The sequence below is a fragment of the Peromyscus californicus genome, unplaced genomic scaffold, assembly GCF_007827085.1.
Source record: "Peromyscus californicus insignis strain IS unplaced genomic scaffold, ASM782708v3 Scaffold_11__1_contigs__length_118956290, whole genome shotgun sequence".
NCBI lineage: Eukaryota > Metazoa > Chordata > Mammalia > Rodentia > Cricetidae > Peromyscus > Peromyscus californicus.
In genome coordinates this window covers 70,496,238-70,523,816 of record NW_026294402.1, presented here as the reverse complement: position 1 = coordinate 70,523,816, position 27,579 = coordinate 70,496,238, and the positions used below count along the sequence as shown (strand labels likewise).

Below are 27,579 nucleotides of genomic sequence, written 5' to 3'. Positions count from 1 at the left end.
GTATAATTATATAGGTATAATAGAATTATACCTTTTGAGTGTAGCAGGAAGTGACTTTGGAGCAGATACTGCAAAAGAATCACAAGTCAAAATTAGACAAGATTATCCATTTCTCCTTGACAGGTTCACAGTAGAGAGAGGGGGCATTTAGTCCTTGCGATACAACAACCATGCCTAGCGTCCTGCAATCCGGCTGAACTCGGACGTAGGAATATGCCCAGGACTGCGGCATGGAAAATACGCTAGCCTGCTTGTCGCCCCTCCCCTCTCCGTTCCCGCGGGATTGGAGTAGCTCTGGGTCGCTGACGCCATCCTCATGCCCCTGGTTTGCATGGAGCATGCGCCTCCTCCTCACTTCCTCTCCAAGAGCTAGTGGAGTAAAGCTACGCCCAGGCCCGCGTCCTCCCGTGCAGGAACTTCAGCACCCGTGGAGCGGACAGCGCCTGCCGCACCTGCTCACCTGCTCAAGGCGAGCATCCTCTCCAGCCCTGAGCCCAGCTCCTTTCCCTCCCCGAGCCCAGGCTCCGGTCCCAGCCAGCTTCTTATTCCCCTTCTCATTCATAACAAAAGCTACAGCTCAGGGGCCCAGCGCCAGGCTCTTGCCAACAGAGAGCTGAGGAGCAAAGAAGAATGGGGTTCCTTTGGACCGGCTCTTGGATACTGGTGTTGGTGCTCAATAGCGGCCCAATTCAAGCTTTCCCCAAACCCGAAGGCAGCCAAGGTAAGTGGACATTTCTCTACTTCTGAGCTCTCTTTCATTTGGCCCAGCAAAGATAAAGCTTGGTGTGACCTGTGAGTTCTAAATCGCCTTGCCTAGTTTTTCTAACCAGATCTTATCCCTGCGTATTGACATAATCGTTTTGACTTCAGAGAACGAAGATGGATTTTTCTCCTTCACTTTTTAAATAATAGAGCAATATCATGGGCTGTTTATAAGGATCTTATTTTGGAACAGGGTGCAAGTGCTTGTTCTTAAAGTGGTTTGGAATGTTTTCCTAAGATCATCTATTCATTACACATGCAGGATATTCTGATCTCTTTTAATGTGCCAGCAATGGTCATCAAATTTTATTATTTCTAATTGAAAAGAGTTAATAAGCCAAGAATTAGAATTATATGTTAAATTTCTGATCAGAAAACGAAAGTGTGATTGCATTTAACCCAGGAAATGCAGTAATATAATAAGCATACCAACATTGATACTCATCATGTATACAACTGATAATCTTTGCTAACATACATTTTATTTCATAACCACACAGAATTATTTCTCTAAAACTTTTTTTCACTGTTTATTTTAGCAAGAAACATATCTTACCACCAAGATGTACAATTAAATTTATATTTATGTGTATTTATTCTAGACAAACCTCTGCATAATAGAGAATTAAGTGCAGAAAGACCTTTGAATGAACAGGTAGGTCAGATGTGAAATTATAACTGCTTTGTCATTTTATTCTCATTATCATTTATTGTAATTATGTTGTGATATTTTGGCCATTTTGAATTTACAAACTCTGGGAGATGAATAAAAATTGACAAAAATTAAGATGTGAAATCTAATTTCAATAATTACATGTTCTCAAAGTTATGTACCTTGAGTTCTGTATAATATATAGAGCGTCCACATGATGATAACCAGTGAGATCAATACTGTACCCACTCATAAGATTGCTTAATTTACTGAAGTGTTGCATGGTTTGTTTTGTTGTTTTGTTTGAGACAAAATCTTGCTGGGTAATCTTGATTGGCCTACAACCCTTGATCTTCCCACCTCATCCTCTTGAGTGCTAGGATTATAGGCACATGCCACCAAGCTTAGTTGAAGATTTATCTTTTGTCAATATTACAGGAGAAAGGAATTAATACTTAAAGTACACCAGCCCTTAGTTTTATCTCATTTAATCCTTGTAGCAGTGCTTTATACCTGCATTTTACTAACAAAACTAAATCTCATAGAGATTAAATCATTTGGCTTGTTGTATACTTGGTAAGTTGTGAAGCAATGGTTTAAAATGAGGTCTGTCTCCTGTTTGTTTCACAGATTGCGGAGGCAGAAGCAGACAAGATTAAAAAGACATACCCTCCAGGTAAAAGGAAATCACACTGCTGTTCAGTTAAATAATGTAGGTCACAGGATTCTAAACTAAAATGGATGTGTTGGGCTTGGAACTTTTCTTCCAGAAAGCAAGCCAAGTGAAAGCAATTATTCTTCTGTCGATAACTTGAACTTGCTAAGGGCAATAACAGAAAAGGAAAAACTTGAGAAAGAAAAACAATCCATAAGAAGGTCCCCGTTTGGTAACAAATTGAATGTGGAAGATGTTGATTCAACTAAAAATCGAAAACTGGTTGATGAGTATGATTCTACTAAGAGTGGACTGGACCATAAATTTCAAGGTAAATAATTTAAAAGATGCTTTGCTATCTTTTTCCCCTCATTTTGAGTTTTTCATTACATATTAAGAAAAGGTCACACTTTCAAAGTATATCTAATATGCTCATAACCTTTCATTTGTCAAGTCCAAAGCTGACATAAAGCCAACATTTACTGGTAATATACAAAAAAAAAAACCACTCTAGAGTCTCAATTTTCCCCTTAATGTTTCCTTTACTAAAACAGGTGTGGTGGCTCTCACCTGTCATCCCAACACTCAGGATGCTGAAGCAACAGAACTGTCACAAGATTGAATCCAGTCTGGACTACATAAATTACCAGGCCAGCCAGACTCCATCAAAAAAAAAAAAGCAATAAAAGTGATGATGGTGATTAGTTTCCTTACTGATGCTTTGAAAAAATTTAAAACCTGGTATCTGTATTTACATTATTAAATCCATTTCACCATTTCTGTTTATTTTAATAACTAGTACAAGTAAAATATTGCTTCTTCAAATAATCAGATGGATCAAATATGCCCCGCATGGTGAGATGTCCACTATTCTCTTTTGATAGTTTTCTCATCCTACCCTTGTTCATCTAGCCATTCTACATCTCAGTTTTAACCCAGACTTCTCTGGGCTATAGACCAATTTTCTCCCTACTTAATATCTTGCCTTAGAAATTTCAGATCCACAGAAAACTGAATGTATACCAGAGTCAACTCATGACCTCTGTCCTCCTCACAAATCCTCTTCAAAAGATCTTTCCTTTTTTGCTGATATTTATCCTTTTTTGCATGACAAAAATCTAGGATTGAACTAGTTGTCTTTTTTTTCTTACCTCTTCAATCCTAATCTTTCAAAATGTATTCATTTTGCTTCCCAAGTTATCACCTATATTTTTACAAAAAAAAAAAAAAACTACTGTTGTCAGCTGGCGCACGCCTTTAATCCCAGCACTCGGGAAGCAGACCCAGGCGGATCTCTGTGAGTGCAAGGCCAGCCTGGTCTACAGAGCGAGATCCAGGACAGGCACCAAAACTACACGGAGAACCCTGTGTCGAAAAAAAAAAAACCACCTACTGTTCTCAATCTCCACTATCCTTACCCAATACCCAATCATGTCTCATTTGAACTACAATCAAATCTTTTACAGATCTCCCAGCAACCACTCCAGCTTTATTCAATCTATTCTTGATGTGACAACTGTAGTGGACTTTTTAATTTACAAATATAAAATACTGAAATATATGCATGCCGTTCCTTGCAGGGAGTGCTCAATATCAAACCTGGGGCCTCATGCTAGGCAGTTAATCACTCTGCCATTAAACTACAACCACAGAGCCCTTGAGAGTTTTGTTGTTGTTGTTGTTGTTGTTGTTGTTGTTGTTGTTGTTTTGGGGTTTTTTTTTTGTTTTGTTTTTGTTTTTTGAGACAGTATTTCCTATAGAGCCTAAGCTGGTCTTAAATTCATGATCCTCCTGACTCAGTTTTCTGGCTGCTGGGATTGCAAACATGTGCCACCATGACCAGCATGCCATTAGGTTTTTGTTTTGTTTTGCTATTTTGGTTTTGTTTGTTTGTTTGTGTTTGTTTGTTTTAGCCAAAACCTTGTGTATAGCTCAGGCTAGCCTGGATCATGAGGTTCCTATGCCTCCACCTAGATGCTGGGATTCCATGTGATGAGCAGAGCATGCCTTCTTTATTTTCCATAAATCCCTTTTAGTGGATTCGCATTTCTCTTAGGATCAAAACCAAAATCCTTCATATAGTTCCTGTCTTCATAGTTACTGTCAAACACTTCCAAGTTTGTCTAGCATTCATGATCGGATAGACACTTTGCCCCTTGCCTTCACTGAACTTCCTGTAGTTTGAACTCTTATATTTGTGACTGTAACCACTTATGATTGTCTTTATCCAAAACTACACCAAAAAGCTCACAAGAACAGAGACATTATAAGCCAGTGCCTGAATAGTCGTTAATTCATTGCACGATTCTATAAATAAGTGAAGAAGTGAAAGAATGTGTGAGGGAATAAGTGAACTGACGTAAGTAGGCCTTGAGGAAGTGAGAGCATTTTCAATTCTGCAGACAAGTGCTTAGAAGTGAGTACAGGCTTTCTTCTCTGTCCTTATTTTGTTTCATGGCAACAAGAGAATTATGCTGATTATCTCGGGGTTGGGGGGGTGTGACTCCCAATTAAATAGGACTTTCACAGAACATCATAGCCTGAGGAGAGTTTAAATGTGTTGAGTGGATAGAGGCAATGATTTATGTTTTGCTACTTGGGGAATTTAAATCTTGAATCTACTTTTTAACCTAAGGTATGTGGACCAGAAGCAAATAGTCACTGGGCATAACTGCATAAAAATTAAACTTAATCACTCTAGTTGAACAGAACATTTGGTTTAATAAAGTGAAAAAGAATGTAATATCTGCCTGATTTGATTAGTCACACTGGTTGTAAGCACCAGCAGAGACACGGATTTGCTTGTAACTTGACTACTAACTCCAGCAGCTACTTTTTAAATTATTCATTTTACTGCCGGCTCATAGGTTTACAACTGTAGGGCTGGTCCTTGCGGCTTCAGACTTATCCCAGGATTTACTTTAACTTTACTTGAGATCCTAGGGAGACTGAGTCAAGGGTCTTAGAGAAAATGTTTTATGAATGAAGGTCTAGTTTCCTTTCAGAGTCTACAAATCCTAGAGCCAGAAAGCCAGAGTCTGAACCCACTGAGACATCCGAAGAGACCATTAGCAATGTGCAGGAGGCAGAGTGAGGGAGAGTGTCTTTGGCAGGCTATGCTCTCAGACCCAAAACCGTCTTTAAGGAAGCTCCAAATTCAAATTTTTGTCTTGCCAATTTCTCCTTATGTGATTTATGCTCCTTTGTGTGTTTGGAAGCAGAAATTGATCGTGTAATTCCTACATTGCATGCTATGAACTAGATAACAAGCTCTGTGCATCCAGGGACCATGCTGAACCCAATCATCACTCTACCAGTGTCTGGCAGATATTAAGACTTGAATTCAATTTGACTGAAGAAATGAATTCTGAGTGTTAAATGAGATACTAGATACAGTCTTCACTCTACCTCTGGTGTCTGGCACATATTAAGACTTGGATTTAATTTTACTGGAGGAATGAATTCTAGGTATTAAATGAGATATTAGGGATACAAACTATAACAGGGAAGATAATGGCAGGGCACAGGCCTTTGATGTCTGTATAGAATACCGTGGCTGCCTGAAGTTTTAAAATTTGAATCCATGCTGGCTTCTTTCTGAGGCTTCACACAGGGAACATAAAGCACTCCTTTGTGCACAGCTGGGAAATCAGCGTGAGATATTCTTCTCATTTTCAAAGAGCTTGGGGGAAACCGATGGAAGGTAAGTGCGGTGGCCAAGTGCTTCACTTTTAACTGCAGCTCTCAAAGTTCCACAGTGGGAGATCTGAGTTCCTGGCTAGAGAGTCGGCCGTGGCGGCGCAGCAGAGGAGGAAGACATTTCTTCCGAGTTACCAGCATTCTCCCCGTTGGGAAGTAAATGAGCTGAAAAACAGTCATCTAGGTCCTTTTCCAGCTTCAGCAGGCAGCCAACATTCTTGCTTCCTCAGATCCTAAGGGAGAAGCGGAGGGGGAAGTAAATTCTTCCACCTCTGCTGAGACGGAAGACGAGTCCCCAGGGCCTGACTTGCAATCCACAAATGGAAAATTCAGGCCAAAGTGATAGAGAGGCTGCGCTCCTGAGAAACAGATGAAGAACTCGACTTCCAACCAGACAAGAGGGGAACTAATTTTATGATTCTTGTCACCCTGGCACTTGGGTCTCAAAGGGCTCGCAGCTGAACAAGAACTCAGCCTTTCATCTTAACAAGGCTGTGTCCAAAAGCAGGAGAAGGTGTCTCCCTGAGGCTGCAGATGCCACCGTCCCCATAGTCTAGAGGAAAGGCCGTGCCATGGGAGAAATTCACTGGCCAAATACCCGAGGGCCTTGGAAGAAAAGGGCAGAATTGGGATGGAACTAATTCTTTCTTTGAGGGAAAGTGATAAGGATTATATTCATAGTGCTGGGCGTAATGGTACATGCATTTCATCTCAGCACTCTGGAGACAGAAGCAAGCAGATCTCTGTGAGTTCAAAGCCAGCCTACACAATGATGCCCTATCTCAAAAGAAAAATAAAAGCATTATTCACAACATATCTGGCAAGGAATTCAATTTCCATTTTCTCCAGAAGATAATCACAATTCCTTTTCTTAGAAATCTAAATCCACTATGCATAATTACAATAGCACACTCTTCCATAAACTACTGATAGATTCAAAAGGTGCATCTTACTTCATCTGCTCCTTATGACTTCATTAAAATCAAATTAAAGATACCCTTATTATTCATATTCGCTGGTTTTATTGTTTTTTTCAGTACTGGGACTCTAACCCAGGACTTTATAAAGGCTAGGCAAGCATTCTACCACTGAGCTAAGCACAGAGCCCAATACCCTTATTATTTTCCACAGTGATCTAGGGTTGTATAGAGAACAAGAGATATCACTGGGCTAAACTACCGATCTTTCCCATCTGCATCTATGTGATGGGGAGAGTTACGCTTCAGAAACTGGATCTGCCCGATGCGGTATAGATTTCTGGGATTCTTGTATGGCTGGAACAAGGCATCCTTGCCTTCATCCCCTTTCTCCCTCACGGTATTGGGTGTCATTGCCATCCTCGTTGTTCTTGTTGTTTAGAGTTTGAGTTTGTTTCGTTTCGTTTGAGACAGGGTCTCTCTCTCTCCCTGTAGTCCAGCCTAGACTCAAACCTATGGCAATCCTCTTGCCTCAGGCCCCCAAGCACTAGGACTGCAGGAGTGAACCATCCCACGCAGCCCCGTTTCCTCACTCAGAATGATGTCTTGCTTTAGTCTGAAGTTGTGCTGCCAAATGAATTCCCAGGAAAACTAAGGACATATATTCACAGGCTTCTCTGCAAAATTCGAATGTTGTTTATGCAGATCTCCTGATTTATCTCAATATTTTTATTCCAAGCTCATAAAATAAGTTCCCTGTCTTTTGGAGATGGGGGTTTATTGTTGTTATTAAGCTCTAACATTAAGCTTTGTTACATAGAGGTACTCTAGCAGCCAGTCATGGCAGTCCATGCTTGTAATTTCAGCACTGGAGAGGCAGAAGCTGGAGGATTGCTGAAAATTCCAAGTCAGCCAGGGTGACGAAGTAGGACGCTGTCTCTAAATAGATGAATGATAAATGAGTAAATGATAAATAAATACAATAAAAAAAGTTTAAGTATTTCAAAATGTATAGGCTATAATATGATGCATAGACTGGGTCTGTACTCGCCATGACATGAAGCTGTACTTGCTCTGTCTAGATGACCCAGATGGCCTTCATCAACTGGATGGAACTCCTTTAACTGCTGAAGACATTGTCCACAAAATTGCTACCAGGATTTATGAGGAGAACGACAGAGGAGTGTTTGACAAGATTGTTTCTAAACTGCTGAATCTCGGGCTAGTAAGTTGTTTGCATGAGAGCAAACTGAGTTCTTAGAAACCAGTGTCTTCTTAGTACTTAGACTCTGCAGTGTCTTCGTAATTCAGGTAAACGAATGCTCATGGGACACCAACTTGGTACTGGACTCCAAAGGATTCCCTTGAGTTCATCAGAAGAGCCAGATAAGCACACACGCACCCATCTCACAAGCTGTTTGAGAGTCATATGAGCTTCGCAGCTTGCCAGAGAATGGCAAGTGCCCAGTTGGAAGTCAGGACAGGTTTCGGAGGAAGAGGTGTTTGAAATGAGCTGAGAAGGGAAGTCAGGATATAGCCAGCAGAGGCAGAGGATGTGTGTGGCAAAGCCAGAAATAACACCAGCAGAGGCTTGCAGGGTGTGTTTGAGGAACTCTGAGCAACTGAATCTCCCTGGGTCTCAACTCGGCTGCTCAGCCCTGACACAGCCAAAGCAGGTTTTAACTGAGGTTCTTACTTTGCAGTCACAAGGGTCATGTAACCAACCATGGGACCTGAAGCTGTAGAGCAGCATCCTTCTGGTGTCTCTCTAAGGAAGCATCCATAGGGTTTCAGCAAGTAGCACAGACAGTTTGCATGAATAGCCTACTTCTTCCTGGAGTGCTGGGCGGTCACGGTCACAGCCTGCATAAGAAAGGATTGACTGTTGCAAAGAGAAGTGTCCTTGATTAGGAGTGAAGACTGCACTTATCTGTGGGTGTAAGGACAAATGTCTGGGTTGTTGTTAGAGATTATGCTGGTTTAGTGAAGTTGTGGTTGTAGGTTCTCCTCCAATATCCATGACTTCACTAGCACTGAATAAAATAGATAGCTCGGTTTCTAGCACCAGGTATGGTTTCCCTTTTGCTGAGCAGTCTTAAGTCTGATTAGAGAGCTCTTCATTACTGTGAAGGCCTGCCTGCCACTACTGCACCCTTAGGGTAAGTGTGCCATGCTGGTCCTTAACGTAGTTCATAGGAGTCCTAGCTGAGTAGGGCAGTTAGAAGCTTGGACTACGGGAGCTTGCATGGTGCCTGTATGTTCAACTGGGGTTTCATTCTATCTTAGCCAAAAGGCCAAGAAGTGATTCAACTCGAGTTCAGGTGTCTGTTTGTTTATGTCCAGGAAGGGGAATAGCAATTATATATGCTTTGTCTCTTTATAACAGATCACTGAAAGTCAGGCACATACTCTGGAAGACGAAGTAGCAGAGGCTTTACAAAAATTGATTTCCAAAGAAGCCAACAATTATGAGGAGGCCCTGGATAAACCCACAAGCAGGACCGAGAATCAGGCTGGAAAAATACCAGAGAAAGTGGTATGTACCAATGTGTTAGGAATGTGTTCATGGCATGGGCATGTGTGTGTATGCTTTTGTATTTCTGTACAATTAGTGTCTTACCTGGTGCCAAATAAAATTTGGAAAATGTAGCATTTTTAGCACACTGGAAACATATATCATATGATGTAAGTATTTACACCATCCCAATGTGCTGGAACCAGGATTCCATAGCTTTGTTTTGTTTTTTGAGAGAGAGAGAGAGAGAGAGAGAGAGAGAGAGAGAGAGAGAGAGAGAGAGAGAGAGAGAGAGAGAGGATAGCTCAATCCTCTGCACGGCAGCCTCACACCCCCAGTCTTATCCTTCCTCTGGTCTAGGCTGTGCTCTTACACCTGCCCCTTCCCCTTTTCATTGGTTCAGAAGCCTGTCTGTCACCTTTCATCCGGGTTTGCCATTCATTCTTATTCCCCTTCCTGGACTTCTCTCTGCAGTTCCCTCTTGGAATCCACAGAACTACTGTGATCTTTTTCTCCTCCTTCAGCCCTCTTTATGATTCTGGAGAGATGGAGCATAGGAAGGTGTCAGATCCCTTGCCTTGCTTTTGGTTTTCCTCCCCCAGGGTGCCCAGACCCGAAGCTCCCTCCCTAGCACCTCCAGCCCCCTCTGCAACATAAAGCAAGGCTATCTTCTGTTGTTTGCTTTGGGTTTAGTTTCTCTCGGAAGGTGGTTGTTCGCTGGGTCTCACATGATATGTAAGCTGGCCTCAGATCAGTGGCAAATATGCCTTCTGACCCCCTAAGTACTAGGCTATAGGCATGAACCACCACATGCGATGTGGTAATGTTTGTGTGGGGTTAGTTTTGTTTTGGTGTGTGTTTGTGTTTCTCTCATGTAGTCCAAGCTGGCCCTGAACTTTCTGTGTACCCCAGGTTGTCTTTGAACTCTAAATCAAATCCTTCTGCCTCCACCTCCCAAGTTCCCAAATGCTTGGATTACAGATGTGTCCCACCTGGCCCTGCAGTGACTCTATTTTAGAAGGGCCAGAAAATAAGGTTGGTTCTGTACTACTCCAACAAGGCCACACCTCCTAATAGTGTCACTCCCTAGTGACCAAGCATTCAAATCTATGAGCCTATGGCGGCCACTCCTACTCAAACCACCACACTTTCCATATTCATGAAGGAACAGATGTACAGTTGTGATTTTCACAACCCTTCACTTGTTACATTTATTCATTTCTAAAATGTCCATATGTTTGGCTTGTTACTCATGTCGTCTAAATACACTAACGCAAATAAAATATTCTTTCAGAGTCCTGAATGGGGTGCTAAGAATGCCACGCTAATTTTAGAAGACACACTCTCCCCTCCCACAAGGGTTAAGTTGCAGTGAAGACGTAGACTGTCTTCAAACAGTGGTCATTTTCATGGCAACTGCATCGAGTGCTTGGAGGAAAGGCACCTGCTCTGCACTTAGGCTGAAAGACAGCTTCCCTAAGGAAGCAATTTGAGCTGAGAAGTAAAAGTCAAATAGGATTAACTTGTAAACAGGAGAGGTCACATGTGTGGAGTATCCAGGCAACTAAAACAAGGCCTTGTAGCTGACACAGAAAGAGAGTTGTGATGTGAGACGGGGGAGTAGACCAGACCATGCAAAGCTTCCAGAGCCATATATGGAGTCTGGTGCCTACTGTAAAAGCCAGGGGAAAATGCTGAAGGGCTCTGCCTTCATCCACTTCCCATTGCTACCAAAGAACACCTGGGACTGGGTAACTTATTAAGAAAAGAAACAGGAGCTGGAGAGATGGCTCATCAGTTAAGAGCATTGACTTCTCTTCCAAAAGACCCAGGTTCAATTCCCAACATCCACATGGTGACTCACAACCTTCTGAAACTCCAGCCTCCAAGGATCCAATGTCCTCTTCTGGCTTCCACTTTCCCAGGCACACACATAGTGCACAGACATACATGCAAGCAAAACACGCATACACATAAAAATAAATAAATCTTTTTATAAGGAAAATAAATATATTTAGCTCACAGCTTGGGAAAAAAAAGCCCAAGATGGGACAGTTTCTGGTCAGCTTCTGGTGAGGCCATGTGTTGCTCATCTGTGAGACAGGAAAGGGGAAGGACAAGCAGATGTATGTGTAAGAGGCAGAGGGGCGCCAGTCACCTTTTAATAACCCACTCTCTCTCTCACACAGTAGCTAGACTGCTACAACTAGCCCAGTCTTGTCAACGGTGGAGAGACACAGCCTAGCACAGCCACCAACAGCCCGAGGAGCATCCTTTCACCTAGGGACTCCACTCAGGTCAAGCCAGGACCCTTGACAGCTCAGGAAAGAATCCCAGAACAAGTCAAAGTGAAGCAAAGGGAGCAAATGTAGTAACTGTTTAGACAGAAAATCACAGGGCAAAAAGACAGCACACACCTACGGTATGAGTGCAGGCTCCCTGAGAGTCCCGTTTATGTGTCTTTACCGTGGCTGTGTCTATGGCCCTGTGCCTTTTTAACTTAGAGTGCAAGTGCAAAAAGGATGCAACTTTCATGTTTAAAAGATTAAGCAAGCTGGGGCCCTGCGATGGCCCAGCAGATAAAGACACCTACCGCCAAGCCTGGTGACCTAAGTCGTCACGTGGTGGAAGGAGAGTGTCTAAAGTTGTCCTCTGGCCTCCACTCACATGACTGGACATACACACACACACACACACATACACACATGCGCACACATACACACACACACACACACACACACATACACACATGCGCACACATACACACATGCGCACATACACACACACAAAATAAATAAATAAAAGTTTTAAAAGACTAAGCAAGCTTACCATTAAGTAAAGTTTAAAAATACAGTAAAATATGTAAATCGGTTTTCTTTTCTAAAATGAACCGCAAGGTGGTTTCATGGGGTGCGTTGCTTAGATTTAGAGATGAGAGAAGGGGTGTCAATTTGACAAAATTCTAGCCCTAGGCAAACACCGAACGTGTTGTTTTTAACGCCCCTGTTTGACAGGCCATTAACAGGCCATTATCTCTGTAGGCCATTGGGGCTTCATCTGTTATGCTCAAGCTTCTTGACTCTGTCGGCCAGAGTGAGCGAGGGCTTTCCTTCCCTTCTCATGGCCTCTTAATTGCCCCTGTCTTCTGGCCTGCCTCAGTCTCTCAAGAAAGACATTGTACCAGTTACTTTTCTATCTTTGTGATAAAAGCACTCAATCAAGGCTGCTTACAAAGGGTTGATTGGGGCTCACAGTTCCAGAGTGATAGAAGTCCATCACATTTCAATGAGGAAGCAAGCCAGCACGGGGCAGAGGCTGGAGCAGCGACCTGAGAGTTCATGTCTTAAACTGTAAGCAGGAAGAGAAGAGAAAAGTGGGAATGGTATGTAGCTTTGAAACCTCAAACCCCCAGTGACACACTTCCTCCAATAAGGGCTATACCTCCTAACCCTCCCCAGAAGGCACCATCACCTGGGAAACCAGGTATCCAAATGTCCAAGACTATGGGAAACATCTCATTCAGACCAACAGAAACATTAATCCATTCCTGAGGGTGGAGCCTACATGAACTTGCTACATCTCAAAGGTCCTACCTCAACACCTTTTCGTTGGCAATTCAAGTTTCTTTTTTTTTTTAATTTATTTCTTCTTATTTTCTGGCATTGGTGTTTTGCCTGCATGTATGTCTGTGTGAGGGTGTCGGATCTCCTAGAACTGGAGTTACAGATAGTTGTGAACTGCCACGTGGGTGCTGGGAATTGAACTAGGGTCCTCTAGAAGAGCAGCAATGTTCTTAACCAATGAGCCACCTCTCCAGGCCCAGCAATTTAAATTTCAATGTGAGTTTTGAAATGTATAAACCATATTCAAACCATAGCAGGGGTGTGTGTGTGTGTGTGTGTGTGTGTGTGTGTGTGTGTGTGTGTACAGGTGCATGTGCATGTGCATGTGTACATGTGGGTATGTTGACATGTAGGCCTGTGTACATGTTAGCATGCAGTCATGTGAAAGTCAGAGGGCAACTTCCGGTGCTATTCATCAGGCACCATCCCCCAAGTGTTTTGAAACAGGGTCTCCCACTGACTGGGAACTCACCAAGCAAATTAAGTTAGCTGTCATCAAGCCAAAGAAGTGTGCCTATTTCCACCTTCTTGGCACTATAATTACAAGCAGGTGCCACTGTGCTCAACTTTTATTTTTAATGTGGGTTCAGGGATCAAACTCGGGCACTTATGCTCATAAAGCAAGCACTTTACCAACCCAGCTTTGTCTCTGGCCTCCTTGTGGCAGATTTTAAGCAAAGGCTCCCTAAGATCAAATTGCTAGAAAGATACCTCGGTCCACGGAGTATAAGATACTGAACTGAGAAGACATTTGAGATGGATGGTATACCAGTTAGAAAGTGGGGGGTGAAGGGCTGTGTGAACTAACATGGGTTACTGGAGAAAGAGATGCAAAAATTGCCGTAAGATTTGAAAGTAGAGCCAACAAGGATACTGATGGATCAGATGGGGGGAAATAAAGAAAAAAATAAAGTAAGAAAATCTCTTAGATTTTTGTCTAGTCTACTGAATGGCAAATGAGCTTTCACCAAAATAGGAACAAAGATCAAGTCTGGAAAGGGAAAAAATATTATGTAACATCCAGACACAAAAGTCTCCTGGAAGTTCCAAGGTGTAAGTACAGTTATTGATGGACAGTCTGAAAAGCTTTCCTGGTCCACCCCACTCCACCCCTATGCATTGTGTGAATCCAAACTCTCTCCTCCTCAATGAAAGGCACATGAAGGGGAACTTGGCCAAAGTGTAGATATCCTCAGTCTAGTCCTTCCTGAGCCACACCAAGATATTTTCTCAAGGTAGCTCATACCTAGAGCCTGCAGGATCTTGTGAAGGAGGAAGAACCCTGAGACTTCACATTCAAGGTCACCAGAAAGGAGAGAGCAGAATTGGAATTACATTAGTCCTAAACCATCTTTATTTATTTTCTGCTGTAATTTTCCCCTCACTGAAGACTCCAGTGGCAGCAATTCAAGATGGCTTTGCTAACAGGGAAAAGGACGAAACAGTGTCTAACACCTTGACCTTGTCGAATGGCTTGGAAAGGAGAACTGACCCCCACAGTGAAGATGACTTTGAGGAACTCCAGTATTTCCCCAACTTCTATGCATTACTGACAAGCATCGATTCAGGTAACCGCCACTTTATGACCGTGAGGAAGGGAAGTGAGACAGTAATTCTTGGAAATGTGTGGGTGGTTTTCTTCCTGTTCGTGGTTCCCAAGTGCGGCTCCCTATGACATACACTGTTGGCTGGGAAAAGCATTTCACATCATTTTTTTTTTTCTCAAAAGCAGTGTACTAGTCATGGAAAGAGTAATCAGGAAATATGGAGTTTCTGGATAATTTAATCTTGTTAACAGACAGTTCATTTATTTGTTCAATAAACAGTTATGGAACATCTGCTGTGTACAAGTACCCAAATCTGTCACAGGCTGAGATGAATCACCAGCCTGCCCTGACCCCACCCAGCCTTCACTCTTAGTATAGCTGCTTTTTCGTTATCATCCTTTTTATTTTAATTATTTATTCATTCATTTTTGTGTGTGGGCACGCATGCCACAGGGCACATATAAAAACTGGAGGACTGTTTGCTAGAATCAGTTTTTTCTCTCTACTGCAGTGGGTCCTAGGGATGGCACTTGGGTCATCAGGCTTGGCAGCAGGTGCTCTGGCACCCATGCTGTCTCTCTGGCCCTTCACCTTTCCCTAATGTTCTTCTCAGATTTAATGAGGTGTAATTAATGTGTATACCCCTATAATCCTAGCTCTTGGGAGACTGAGGTAGAAGAATGACCATGAGCATGGGTCCAGCCTGGTCTGTATCATGAGCTTTAGGCCAGCTTTAGCTACATGGCAAGATCCTTTCTCACACAGATACACACACATAATTGTATACAATAGGCATAAACATGGTGTTTTGGTGCTCATCTGCCCTGTGAAATGAACATCATGGTCAGGCCAATGGCTGTGTGCCTGTCACCCACACATGTAATTGCCACAGTCTCTTTTCTTATTCTTGTTATTGCAAGAATATGGCCTCCTAGCAAATTTCAAGTGTGTAACCCAGTGTTGTCAGCCATACTGACCAAGCTGCACAGACTCCAGATTTATTCACACTGTAGAACAGAAACTTGATACCTTTGACCAGCATCTCCCAGTTTTACCTAGTCCTGGGCGATGACATTCTTTCTACTCTCTACCTCTATGATTTAGCTATTTTAAATTCCACATACAGTTGTCTTTCTGTAAGCACAGAGGAGGTGTCAGGACCTCCTTTCGATACCAAAATCCACACATACTTAAGTCCTTTATATAGAATAGTACAAAGACTGTGGCTGAAGCTCAGAGGTAGAGTGCTGGCCTAGCATGTCCAAGGCTTGGTTTTAATTACCTGTAACACACAGGAACACAGGAACACACGCAGACACACGCACACACACACACACGCACACACACACACACACGCACACACACACTCACACATGCACATACATACAGAGGTAGGAGAGAGAGAGGTGGGGCAGGATATAGTATTTTCATATAATCATCTCACATCCTTCCGTGGACTTTAAATCATCTCTGAATTACATACAGTGCCTACCACAAAAGAAGTGCTATGCCCATGGTTGTTATACTGTATTGCTTGAAGAATAATGGAAGAAAATGACCTGTCTATGCTCAGGAAACGTGCAGTCGTATTTTTTCTTTAATATTTTTGATCCTCAGTAAGTTGAATCCTTGGATAATGAAGCCTCAGGGTTCGGCACCGAGAGAACGCTGTATCTGCCTTTGTGTCTGACTTGTTTTACCTCATGTGTTTTCTAGGCACATTTTCAAAAACAAAGCATCAAGACAAAAGCCTGCCCATTGTTGTAAATCTTTTTGCAAAGCTTTCATTTTCTCCCCTTAGTGGGAACTTTACTTGTACTCCTCTAAATTATTCAAGACATTGCTTACTAGACATTTTCTGCTTTGGTTTTCCCGTGAGTTCACATGAGCATTGGGTGAAGGGAAGCCAGAGCCCAAACCCATTTGGGAAATTGTTCTTTTTTAAATGAGTCCTCCCCAGTCTCGTCAGTTACGTGTGTACTGAACTGTCTGTAGGATTTGGCTCCTGTTTGTTTCTGGTTAATCTGCCAATGATGAATGGTCTTAAACTCTTCTGTTCCTGTTCAGGCAGATGCCCCACACTGCCCCAAAGGCTTTTCCTGTCTCTATTGCAGCCCCCAAGTGAACAATGGTGTAAAAATTTCTGGAGTTGTAATCTGTTTCCTCATAAAGGGAACATAGGATGAACTTCCATCCCTGGAGAATTCTGTTTGTCCTTCAGGTCCAGACACCGGCCAGATGGCACAGGCCTCTCTGCCTGAATCTGCAAGGCTGTGTCTGGGGATTGGTTCTGAGCCGCCCTGCCCCATTGGCTAGCAAATGACCAGCTCAGAACCTGTGTCATTCTGGTGAGTCACTTCTCATCAGTGAAGGGCATCAGCATAATGCTAAATATACAGGCGCACCCTTGATCAAGGGACGGCCAAAGTCACTCATTGCGCCTTTTTTAGGATCTCCCTAACTCAGCTTTCTCCCAACCTGTGAGTTTTATGGTATTTTTCAAATTCCACTGTGTGGAATGTTCTCTCTTTGTTTTATCTTTCAGGTTTGTTTGTTTGTTTGTTTTAAGACACTGTCTCATATATTCCAGGCTGACCTCAAACTCTGTATCAAGGATGACCTTGAACTTCTAATCCACCTGCCTCTAGTTCCCAAATGCTGGGACTGTAGGCATGTATCACCACATCTGGTTTATTCAGTGCTGGAATTTAAACCTCAGGGCCTTGAACACGCTCGCTAGGCAGGCACTGTACCAACTGAGCTATAATCTCAGAAGTGATCTCTTTTCTATTTTATTACTACAATATTTCAGACGAAATTAAAGCCCCATGGGGAAGTTAAAATGTGCTCATTTCTAAAGTAGTTTTATACAGCTATAAACTGCCCTATATTCCCAATTGTGTCTTAGTTTTTGTTTTTGCAAGTTAAATGTTTGTGAGATTCGTTATAAATGAAGAGGGAGATATTTCAATAATTATGCTTTACTTCATAAATTGACAATGAAAGTTAAAACAATTCTCTATTAGTTGTCTTTAAATTATTTTTATTCCCATGGGGCTGGAGAGATGGCTCAGCAGTTCAGAGCACGGACTGCTCTTCCAGAGGACCCAGGTTCAATTCCCAGCAACCAGTCACTGTGGTCACAAACAATCTTTTGTAACTTCAGTTCCAGGGGATCTGCCACCCTCTTCTGGCCTCTGCAGGTACTGCGTGCCTGTGGTACACAAACACGCAGGTAAAGCACCTATGAACACATAAAGTAATATAAATATTTTTTAATTAACTCTTTTGTTCTTTTAACACAGAAAAAGAAGCAAAAGAAAAAGAGACGCTGATCACTATCATGAAGACGTTGATTGATTTTGTGAAAATGATGGTCAAATACGGCACCATATCTCCAGAAGAAGGCGTTTCCTACCTTGGTGAGGATTCTGCTTATTTTTAATCATGGCCGTTTTCATTGTTCAAAACAAATTAAGGATCTGGCAATAATCACCACACTAATTTGATGATTTATGCCAGAGCAGCACAGATCTCCGGGGTAACAGAATTGCTCGGCTTAGTGATGCATACAAATAAAATTCATTAGACATTTTCTACTTTTCATCTTAATAAATACAGCTTGAAGAAAAATCTTCTACATTTTTTATATTAAATCTTATTAGTGCTTTAAAATATTCTCCAGGGAGCAATTTTATTACAATTTAACTCATTAACTTTTTTTTTTTTTTTAACTCGTGTTTGGTAGTCTGGATTAAATCCTGATTTTCCCCTCTGAGTACTGTATGGGGCAAGAAGAAAGAGTATTGGCTAGGAAAGCAGGAGCCTCACTCTGCTCTGCTGGAAGGTCCTGCTCCTTGCAAGGCTTCACTTCTTATATCTGTAAAATGAAGGCTAAAACAACTCTCAGGTCACACTCCATCACTGAGGGAAGTCAGGGCAGGAACTTAAGGCAGGAACCTGGAGGAAGGAACTGATCCAGAGGCCATGGAGGGATGCTGCTTACTGGCTTGCTCTTTCTGACTTGCTCAGCCTGCTTTCTTAGAGCACCCAGTACCATTAACTCAGGCCTGAGACCATTCACAGTGAACTGGGCACTTCCATATCAATCATTTGTCAAGAAAATGCACCACAGGCCAGTCTGTTGGGGACATCTTTGCAATTGAGGTTCCCTCTGCCTAAATGACTCTAGCTTGTGTCAAGCTGACATAAAACTAGCCAGCACACACATGAGGCACATACAGGCAAAATATTCATACACATACATTAAAAAAGTTAAAATGTGGTTTCTCGGTTATGGATTGCAAGTGCTCAATTGATTGATTATTTTTAAGGGCTTTTGTTTCCCTGAGTACTTGTCGCCACCCATGTGCTTTTGGGCAAGGTGACCTCATAGCCTCTTACTTGCCTGGGGCAAAGAGAAACAGATAGATGAAGAAAGGCCACTGGTCAGCCTGATCCAAAATCATTCAGCAGGAACCCAGGATTTTCTACATAAAAACAGTTTCGCTGGTTTTATTTCGATTATTTAAAAAAAGGCATATTGCTCGTAAAAAAAAAAAATTCAAGGCAAAAAAAAGAAGAAAGAAAGAAAGAAAAAGAAATGTAAAAGAAAGTTAAAATCACTCCCGATACCAATCCCCTCATAACATTTTGATTTACAGTCTTCCAAGTATCTTGTCTATAGGTATATATGTATACACACCTATGCTCTTTTGTCTTAAAAAGAAATATGTTCATGCTACAACTGGTGCTGTCCAGGCAACTCTATTCCTCTAACACAGTGGTTCTCAACCTTCCTAACACTACAACCCTTTAATATAGTTCCTCACATTGTGGAGACCCCCAACCATAATATTATTTTGTTGTAATTTTGCTACTGTTATGAACTGTAATGTAAATATCTATGTTTTCTGATGCTCTGAGGAGACCCCTGTGAAAGGGGTCACGATCCACAGGTTGAGAACCACCGCTGTACAGTAGAGTAGACATTGGTCAGGACAATGTCAACCACGTGACTTTGGGAATTCTGTGCTTTGTCATTTCTCCTGTGGAAACAGGTCCAAATATCGCAGAGACTTATGCATAAGCAGCTATTCCTGCTTCTACCTGAAGCGAAGTGTCCAACATGGTAACCACTAACCACAAGTTACTACTTAAGTGAAAAGTCATTAAAATTAAGTGCTTATTAGCTAAGCCAGTTGGCCAGGCACGGTGGCCCAAGCCTGTAATAATCCCAGCACTAGGGAAGCGAGGGTTAGGAGGATTAAAAAGGAGCTGGAAACCAACCTTGGCTGCAGGGAAAATGTCAGGTCAGCCTAGGGTAGAATGGGACTCGGCTTTAAAGGAAATGAAAAATAAAAATGAATAAATAAATAAAATCTAAGACAGGAGTGGTGAGGCACACTTGTGGGTGTGAACTTTAATATTCGTTTCTCAGGAAATTAAAGCATATTTCTTCTCCTCTTCTTCCTAGAAAACTTGGATGAAACAATTGCTCTGCAGACCAAGAACAAGCTAGAGAAAAATACTACTGACAGCAAAGGCAAGCTCTACCCAGGTAGGATTTCCTTAACTAGGGTGGGTTTTATTTTTCCTAGCTGTTAAAAAGAATAACTGGTTTTAGTGGTAAATAATGAGCCTCAGTAAACATTAATAAAGCATGACAGATTTTATAACATTTTAAATCCTCAAATTCAACCATAGGAATAACCACATGTAACTTTGGCTACTTTATAGTCCATCCTGGCAGAGAATTCATATTGCCACAAGAACGAAAAAGTTCTTTTGTTTGGGGTGTTCTTTGTTTTTTGTTGTTGTTGTTGTTTTTGTTTTTTTTTTTTTTTTTTTTTGCTAGGCTGGGAATTGAACACAGAGCCTTGGTGGGGAAGGCAGCATTCTACCACAGAGCCACACCTCTGGCTGGCGCTGTACTAGGAAATAACGCGGATTTGTAACAAAGACTCCTTGGGGGTGGCTGGTCACTAAACAGAGCAAATCCTCCATAAAGCCTCCATTCGGATCGTTTTCTTAGCGACCACCATCCCAGGCCATCTGTCATCCCCCACTGCCCCCACATCTCCTCTCTCTCCTCCGGATTATCCCTCTGGGATGCTCTGCGCTCCTCCACAATATGCCCCTTTCCAGCGTTTCTCTTCCACTCACAGCCCTGCTCTGCCCAGCAAACAGCACAGAGCTGAGCTGTGTGAAGAATCTTCCTCCCAAGGGAGGGAGGGAGGAACAAAAAGAGAAAAGATTGCCGGCTGTGGATTCGTTTGCTTTAACCATTCTGCCCCCAGCACAGAAATTACACACATGTTGGTGATGCTGTAGTGTGCCCTTCAGAGTGATACTTTCATGCAGTTTTTTGTTTTGTTTTGTTTTTGTTTTTTAATCTGGTTTTAATGCTAGGGCTCAAAGGCAGCCCTTTATGCTTGCTAGGTGGGCATTCTATCACACAGCTCCATGTTTAGCCTTTAAACGGGTTTTTTCTTTTGTATTTGTCTTATGTGTATGAGTGTGCGTGAGTGTGCATGTGTGTGTGTACAGACCAGATGTCAACATCAAGTGGCATCCTTACTGCTTCCCTCCTTGTTTTTTGAGACACAATCATTAACTGAACCTGGAGCTCATACATTTGGCTACATTAACTGGCCAGCAAGTCCAGAAATCCCCCTGTAGTTGCCTCTCCAGTGCCAGGAACTCAAGAGGTCAGAAGGTGGCAGCAAGAGGATTGGTAGTTCAAAGCCAAACTAGACTACATGAGAACTTCTCTCTCTCTCTCTCTCTCTCTCTCTACATATATATATATATATATATATATATATTCTTATTTGTAACCAAGACCTATATAGCACATCCGAGTTGTCAACACTAACTAAATTAAGATAAATAGGGCTGAATGTAGTTGGTCATTTTTACTCTTTTGCTCTTTTGGGGGCCCACAACCCAGCTCCCAAATAAATCACACACAGAGGCTTATTATTTCTTATAAATGCTCAGCCCTACCTTGACTTGTTTCTAGCCAGCTTTCCTTAAATTAGCCCATCTACCTTCTGCCTCTAGACTTTTACCTTTCTCTATTTCTGTATATCTTTCTTTACTTCTTTCTCTGTGGCTTCCTATATAGCTGGGGGGGGGGGGGCTGGCCCCTGGAGTCTTCCTCCTTCTCTTGCTCCTCGATCTTTCTTGCCAGATTTCTCTTCCTATTTATTCTCTTTGCCTGCTAGACCTGCCTATCCTTTCCTGCCAAGCTATTGGCCATTCAGCTCTTTATTAGACCAATCAGGTGTTTTAGACAGTCAAAGTAACACAGCTTCACAGAGTTAAACAAATGCAACATAAAAGAATGCAACACATCTTTGCATCATTAAACAAATATTCCACGATGTAAATAAATGTAACACATCTTAAAATAATGTTCTACAACAGCTGAGGGTATAACTCAGTGGTAGAGCACTTGCCTAGCATACATGAGGCTCTGGGTTTGATCACCAGCCTAGGCCCTCCTCAGAGAGGGAGGGAAGGAAGGAGGAAGGGAAGGAAGACAAATAGTCAGTTTTGATTGTACATGCCAGCTACTCCGAAGGCTGAGGCAGGAGGATTGCTTGAGCTAGGAATTCAAGGATAATATAGTGAAAAAAGCCAATCTCTAATATGTTAATAACAAAGCAAGACAAACAGTTGCTCTCTAACGACAATGTGGTCGAAGGAAGAGTGCCCATGAAGAATTTGGAGTGCTGGGAGTCTGGGCCCAGCTTCTTATTAATTCGGGGGGTGGGGGGGGGCGGGGAGGTGGGGGGGCGGGCGACCATAAGCATCTCTTTCTTCCTGGGGCCTCTGTTTCCTCTTCTGTGAAATGAAGGTAGAGGGTTGGATTAGATAACCACTGAGATCCCTTTCAGTTCAAAAACTATAGTGTGACCTCAAACTGTATCTTTTCAATAAAGTTTGTTCTGTATTGAGAATTAAGGAAGGTAGGAAATGGTGTTATAACCACAGTGCACTATCTGATCACAGTGCCGTCAGAGAAGAGTCACGAAGAAACAGACAGCACCAAGGAAGAAGCCGCCAAGATGGAAAAGGAATATGGAACCCTGAAGGATTCTACAAAGGATGATAACTCCAACGTAGGAGGAAAGCCAGATGGAGCCAAAGGTCTGAATCTAACAGCTCTGGGTTGGTGATGAAGCTGGGGAGGTAGAAGGTTTCAACACTCAAGTAGGGCGGTCCAAAACAAAGCCCCTTTCCCCACAGCACGATCTGCACAGTTAAGATTCACGGTGCAGGGTGATCCAACATCAAGCCCACACAGTGCAGTCTGCAGAGTTAAGATCAGCATGTGGCACCTTTGCTTAAATAACAGTGTGTTTTAATGGTCTTCAGTCTTCTGGGATGACAAGTTGGTTTCATTCTTTAGTTGTGCTTGGGAAGGGATATTCATGGTTGAGGGAATATCTGCAGTCATTTATATATTTGTTTTAATGTTCAGTTTATAATCCTAATTTATTGACCAGTATTTATTTATTTATCTAGAGAAGAAAGGATTTATTGGGCTTACAATTCCACATTTTGTTTAGTTGGTTTGGCTTAGTGTTTTGAGACACGTTAGTCCAGACTGATCTAGAACTCTATGTAACCCAGGCTGGCCTCAAACTTATGGCAATCCTCCTGCCTCAGCCTCCTGTGCACTAGAATTACGGGCATGAGCAATATTTCTTCAAGTTGCTTAATGGTTTTCAAAATAATCACAATACAGCTTACTCAACCAGGCCGTTCAAGTGTGCAGGTTTAACAAAGCAAACTCCTTACTTACTCAAGAAGTGATCCGGCATAGAAATACCTTAAAGAACTTGATAAAAATCATAAATTCAATGAATCAATTTGCCTTATAAAAATAAATACATTCATGGCCTACAAAATTCACATCTTCTTAGAATTTTCCAAGCTTTCCCAGAAACCACCCACCCTCCAGGAAAATGACTAGATGGAGCTTTAAATTCTAAATTGTTAAATCTTTTGGTTGGGGCAGGATGTGGATCCTGTGGTATACTCATGGTTTGAACCCCTTTTATTACAAGTTTCATTGTTGCTTCATAGAAAAATTATATCCCTGTGCGTCAAGACCCCTCTTTTGAAACATTGCATCTTTATCAGAAGCTGCGCAGAGATGTTGGCTCCTGCTTTACCTTTCTATCCTTAGGAAATGTTGACCTCTTTGATATAATTGGAGCCCACTAGGTCTTACCAGTGTCTCATTAGTAGGTTCATTTGGGCATTTTATTCCTCGGGAAGAGAGGAGGGTGGAAGTGGGTCAGTTCTCTCTCCTGGAGGAGGGGAATTGGCACTCAGCTAAGTAGTCATCTGAGAACACAGCACTGGACTCTACATTGGCTTTGTGTAACTTTCCACGGTAATGAGTGGATGGGCTTTGCTTCTCCTTCCTATGCTATGAGGTAATATGATTACCTGGCCCCTCATGCTTATGCCATAACTCTTTAACATTTTTTACATTTATTTATGTATTTACCTATATATTTATTGTGTGTGCACATATGAACTCTAACACTCATGAGCATATACGTACATTACAGCACACATGGGTGGCCAGAGGACAGCTTGGTCTCTCCTCCTACCATGTGACATCCAAGGATGGAACTCATAGGCTTGACAGAAGTGCCCTTTACCTACTGAGCCATCTCATTGGCCCTGGGTTTGCTAACACTTTTTCAAGTTTTTTGAGACAGAGTCTAGCTATGTAGCCTTAGCTGGCCTGGAACTCACTGCTCAGACCAGGCTGCCCTCAAACTCACAAAGATCCACCTGTCTCAGCCTCTCCAGTGCTGAGATTAAAGGCGTGTGCCACCATGCCTGGCTGTTACAGTTTTCTATTGTCCTTCCATTCTTGTCCATTGGTGATGATTTTTTGGAGAAATTGGCACAGTGTGGCTGTCGGAACCCCTTATTATTCTGCGGTTGTCTTTTCAGCCCCCCATCTTCGCTATCTGCTAACAAGACATCCTAGAGCCACTCCAGATTTTCTTTTCACAAGACTTGAGACCAGTTCCCTCAAGGAATTCCATTTCCTCCCTCCCTCCCTTCTTTCCTTCTCTTATTCCTTCATGTGCAAAAGTCATATTCTCTAGGAGCACAGCAACCACACAGTAAGTCCTTTAACCTGCTTGGGCACCATGCCGAGTGCTGAGGATGACACCCTGTATTGTGGTGCAAGCATCCCCAGGCATGGGTGTAACATATCTCTGCTTTTCTATTTGTAAAGAAAACACTGTGAATAACGGAGCATGAAGGAAGTGATGGTAGCGACTATGTAGAATGGGAGTGCGCGTTAGTCACCTTTCTCTCATCATAATAAAAAGGCTGAGACTCATAAAGAGAAGGGTTGGTTTTGGGCTCACAGTTTGAAAGGATCCAGTCCATCATCTGTGGGTCTCGTTGCTTTGGGCCTGTGGTAGGTGGGACATCGTAGGGGGGCACTGGCAGAGCAAAATCACTCACTTCAAGGTGGAAGAACCAGGTAGAGGCTGGAGTCCCACCCTCCCCACTGAGTGTGCCCCCCAACCATAATCACCTCTTAAAGTTTCCACAGCCTGCTATGGTACCGCCCTGGGAACCTGCTCTGTAGCAGAGCATCTTCAGACTGTTGCTGGTGAGAGATCTCATCCTTCGTGGGCTTTCCATCTGGTAGTGATGCAGGGAGAAGAGAGTAAAACTCCATCCATCTAGTGTTACTCTTCATATTCACTCTCCTGGGTCTTTAGGAAGGTGGTAGAGATTTGGGGTTTGAATTAGTTTCCTGCTCCACACAACCCTTGACTACATTACTCTAGGGTAAGAACAAACAAGTCCAGCATAGCTTAGAAAACACCAAACTAAACAAGGAGTTAAGGACCGACGTTCCCCTTTGTCTTACAGTTGCTTGTTTGCGCTGTTTTTTCAATGGTTGTTTGGCTTCTGTTATAAAATCCAGTGAGGAACACCCACTGGCTCTATGCAAAAGTACATGCCTGGATGTGGTTGAAGACAAGACTGATGGGTTGCTACTTCTTTTTCTTTCTCTCTTTTTCCTTTTTCTTTCTATCTTTAAATATAAGGTCTTTAACCCTAGTTGGCTTGGAACTCACTCTGTAGCCCAGTCTGGCCTTGCATTTGTAACAGTCCTCTTGGATCAGTCTTCTGAGTGTTGGGAATAAAGACCTGAGCCACCACGCCTGGCCGAGATAGTTCCCCTCTCTACATAGGCAAGCACAAGCCATACACATGCCCATACATCCTACTTTTTGGTGAGCAGGCGTGTGGAGCACAGGCTTTTCTCAGGAGAGAACGTTGGAGGTAATGGCTCCAGCTAAAGGAAATAATTGTAAGGAGGACACACTGGCAAGAATGTTTGCAGATAGTCTCTTTTGGTTTGGGAGTATGAGGTGATGGTCCCATGTAATCACAGTAAATGTTTCTTAACCATGCCAAGCAGATTGTGGACCTCTGAGCAATATATATATAAGACTGAACTTGAATTTACTATGTAACTGAAGCTGACCTTGAAGTCCTGACCCTCCTGTCTCTACCTCCCCAATGCTGAGAACACAGATTTGAGTCACCACACCTGGCACAGGTTAACGGTATTTTTTCACATGATGATTTTTGATTGGTAAAGTTACTTGTATGATTCAATAGTTGTTCCTAAATTTAGGAATATGCCGATAATGAAAATTTTATTCTAATTCTAACCATATCCAGAGAGTTGCTTAATTTTTCTCTAAAGACCAAAGGAATGCAGTTTAAAATGTTCCATTATCTAAGTGTTACCCCTCTGCCAGCTGGATGTGTACTTACTCACTTTCGATGTGTGAGTCACTGAAAGTATTTTTTTAATGAATTGGTTTATTTTTTATAAAATAACAGGGTGTTTTGCCTGTGTGTGTGTGTGTGTGTGTGTGTGTGTGTGTGTGTGTGTGTGTGCGCGCGCACAGTGCCCATAGAGGTCAGAGATGGTTTTGAACCACCGTGTGGGTGCTGGCAATGGAACCCGAGTCCTCTGGAAGAGCAACCAATGCTCTCAACCACTGGGAAACCTCTCCGGCCCTTGAAAATCTTTTGAAAACTCATCCAAGGGATGAGCTAAGCACTGTAGCACCATAGGCTCATTCCAGGGCCACCATTTGTCATGTTGCTCACCAGATAATGGAATTAAGCTGGAAAAGGTGGCCTCTGAGGTGATTTCCACCTAAATGTCTTCTCATTCCCATCCCTTTTTTATAGAAGCCAGAAAAGTCAGATACTTAATTCATAAACTGACAACTGACGTGAATCCTCTTTCTTTTTTTTTTTTTTTTCCAATGGCCAATCAGTGTTTTATTTATTGACTAATCAGCAACACATTTGCCATACAGAACATCCCACAGCACTTCCCCCCCCCCTTTTTTTTCCAAAAGGAAGGTTTTAACCTTAACAAAGTAAAATTACATATAATTTGGGAATTTGGGTGTAGCTTCTCTTACTACTTCCTGCTGGAGGGGGGCGCTATATCTTATGGGGATACAAAGAAAATTTTAGGATTATGGAATAGTCCATGAGGGTGTATCGTCTGAGCCAGTTGCCTTCAAATTGTTCTGGATGTTGGATCATCTGGGTCATGGTGTCATCAGAGACCTTCAGGAGGTCTTGGCTGGTCAAACCTGATGTATCTTAATCTGGAACAAATCCATAGCCTCTGGCTTTCTGTGGGAACAAAAGAGACTCTTTTCCAAAGCAACATATCCTTATATCCAAATTTTGAAGTCAAGGTATCTTTAAAATATACATTTTGGCGTAACTCAAGAGGTTTTACAATCAAATGCTTTTCTGCAGTTAAAAATCCCAAAGACAACACAATCCAGATTCTTAGTGTAATATTCATTTTTACATGGCTTATTTTTTATACTACCTTTACTGTCTCTTTAAAGACTTTATTTTAAAAAACTATTTATTTCTTTATATAACTGTATATATTCCTTTTTCTTTCTCTTTAAAGCCTACGTACATTTTTTTTTAATTTATTTTAATTTATTTTGCAATACAATTCAGTTCTACATATCGGTCACGGATTCCCTTGTTCTCCCCCCTCCCGTCCCCCTCACCTTCCCCCCAACGCCCCCCCCCCATTCCCATCTCCTCCAGGGCAAAGCCTTCCCCACAGACTGAGGTCAACCTGGT

The 27,579-nt window shown here is 42.3% G+C and overlaps 1 protein-coding gene across 2 annotated transcripts in view; it reads left to right on the top strand.

Moving 5' to 3' along the window:
• The first annotated feature begins 338 nt into the window (after nt 1-338).
• Scg3 (secretogranin III) overlaps nt 339-27,579 on the top strand; it is a 41,622-nt gene continuing 14,381 nt past the window's right edge. The window contains exons 1-10 of one of the 2 annotated variants that reach the window (XM_052714645.1): nt 341-721; nt 1,365-1,417; nt 2,045-2,090; nt 2,185-2,400; nt 7,768-7,910; nt 9,072-9,221; nt 14,214-14,391; nt 17,676-17,792; nt 19,847-19,930; nt 22,390-22,527. In XM_052714645.1, the coding sequence (XP_052570605.1) occupies nt 631-721; nt 1,365-1,417; nt 2,045-2,090; nt 2,185-2,400; nt 7,768-7,910; nt 9,072-9,221; nt 14,214-14,391; nt 17,676-17,792; nt 19,847-19,930; nt 22,390-22,527 (1,216 nt within the window). In that variant the 5' untranslated portion in view covers nt 341-630. Of the gene's footprint in view, nt 722-1,364; nt 1,418-2,044; nt 2,091-2,184; nt 2,401-7,767; nt 7,911-9,071; nt 9,222-14,213; nt 14,392-17,675; nt 17,793-19,846; nt 19,931-22,389; nt 22,528-27,579 lie in introns of both variants that reach the window. The other variant, XM_052714655.1, reaches the window with a different exon arrangement.